Genomic DNA, 1,535 nt, shown 5'->3' with positions numbered 1-1,535 from the left:
TGGCGGGGCACCGGGAAGTCCCGAGAGAACAGAACAGCCTCACCTCCCGGCGCTCCGAGGGGCAGACGAAGGTAATGGTCACGGCCGGGCTGTGGCCCTCACAGAAGTCGGGCCTCCCTGCCCCTTCTTTTCCGTAGGTCAGGACCAGCCTGGAGGCCACAGAGAGACAAGAGTGTTACAAAGAATCACTTTCAAATTAAAAGCATTCAAATTCATCCGAGAGCCCTGAGCATTCATTTGGGGGACACTGGTAACTGAAGGAAGATTAAAATGTGAAAGAAGCCACACGTAGTACAACACTTTAATTCATTTCCATCTGGGGAAGAAAAATAAATTTAAGAGTAAACTTCAATTTAGTGCTATTTTCTTTAAAAAACATAAAACAAGCAACGTGTAAATTTAAATACTAAGAAAAGCTGTTTGAGTCAAACAAAAAACATTACACTCTAACAAAACCAAACAAACACAGCTGAGCAGGTCAAGCCATCGCACCACAGCCCGCAAGACCACTTCCTCCCAAACAACGTCTCCGTGCAACCAAGGTCTCCTTTGTCACCTGAAGATAGCGGAGCGTGCTGGCCAGCTGGCCGCAGCGGGACGGGCCTCACGAGGGGGTGGGGGTCTCTCACCTCGGGGCCTCACCCGCGCTCCTGGTGAGCCGGCCAGAGAACCGCCGAAAACACGGCCTGCCTTTCCCCTGAAGACAAGCTCAGGCTTTCTTTCAATACCCGCTTCTCACAAAGTCCTCCGGGTACGAAGGATCCCCCATTTGTCACGTAGGACATGATGGGCTGCATGGTGTCCTCCCTCCCCCAATTCCCGCAGAAGCCCGAACCCCAGCCCCTCAGCATGTGAGCGTCTTTGGAGATGAGGTATTCAAAGTGGTGATTAAGGCGGGGCCATCAGGGTGGGCGCTACTCAGACAGCACCGTGTCCTTGTGAGAAGAGGAGACCAGGACAGGCAGAGGGAAGCACGCGGGCACAGGGAGAAGACGGCCCCCGCACACCAAGGAGAAAGGCCGCAGGAAAACAGCCCTGGCTCCCTGGACCGCTGGCCTCCAAAACTGAGAGCAAATAACTTTCCGCTGCCGGCCGCCCAGGCTGTGGTACTTTGCTCACAGCAGCCCTGCAAACTAATGCAGACACGCACCTAGAAACCTCCCAACATGTCACATCTCAGGCACACCCCACTTCCGCAGGCATCTGTAATCGCAGCACTGATGAGCCACAGCTCCACGCAGAGCAGCCCACGAGGTGTCCATCAAGGGCTCTGCCACCAGGGCCATCAAAACCTTTCCCCCCGGTGCTGGTCGCAGTCACGTGTGCCCACGGAGAAAAGCGTCTCCCTGCCAAGTCAGGCACAGAGGCAGGAAGAGCACGAGCAGGCAGCACGTCTTATCATGAGGAATGAAGCACTGGGCCTGGGCGCCTGGGGGGCCTGGAGGGCCTGGGGGGCCTGGGCGCCTGGGGGGCCTGGAGGGCCTGGGGGGCCTGGGCGCCTGGGGGGCCTGGAGGGGCTGGGGGGGGAGCGGGGG

The 1,535-nt window shown here is 57.3% G+C and overlaps 1 protein-coding gene across 1 annotated transcript in view; it reads right to left on the bottom strand.

The window, feature by feature from the left end:
• The window catches only part of IGF2R (insulin like growth factor 2 receptor), a gene marked incomplete at its 5' end in the record, with an annotated part of 85,721 nt that overhangs the window by 64,698 nt on the left and 19,488 nt on the right, over positions 1-1,535 (bottom strand). The window contains 1 exon segment of the mRNA XM_015560021.1: positions 44-149. Coding sequence (XP_015415507.1) covers positions 44-149 — 106 coding nt within the window.

This window comes from Myotis davidii, unplaced genomic scaffold (genome assembly GCF_000327345.1).
Source record: "Myotis davidii unplaced genomic scaffold, ASM32734v1 scaffold1494, whole genome shotgun sequence".
NCBI lineage: Eukaryota > Metazoa > Chordata > Mammalia > Chiroptera > Vespertilionidae > Myotis > Myotis davidii.
The sequence above is the reverse complement of the archived record's forward strand: the minus strand, read 5'-3'. Positions and strand labels throughout refer to the sequence as shown.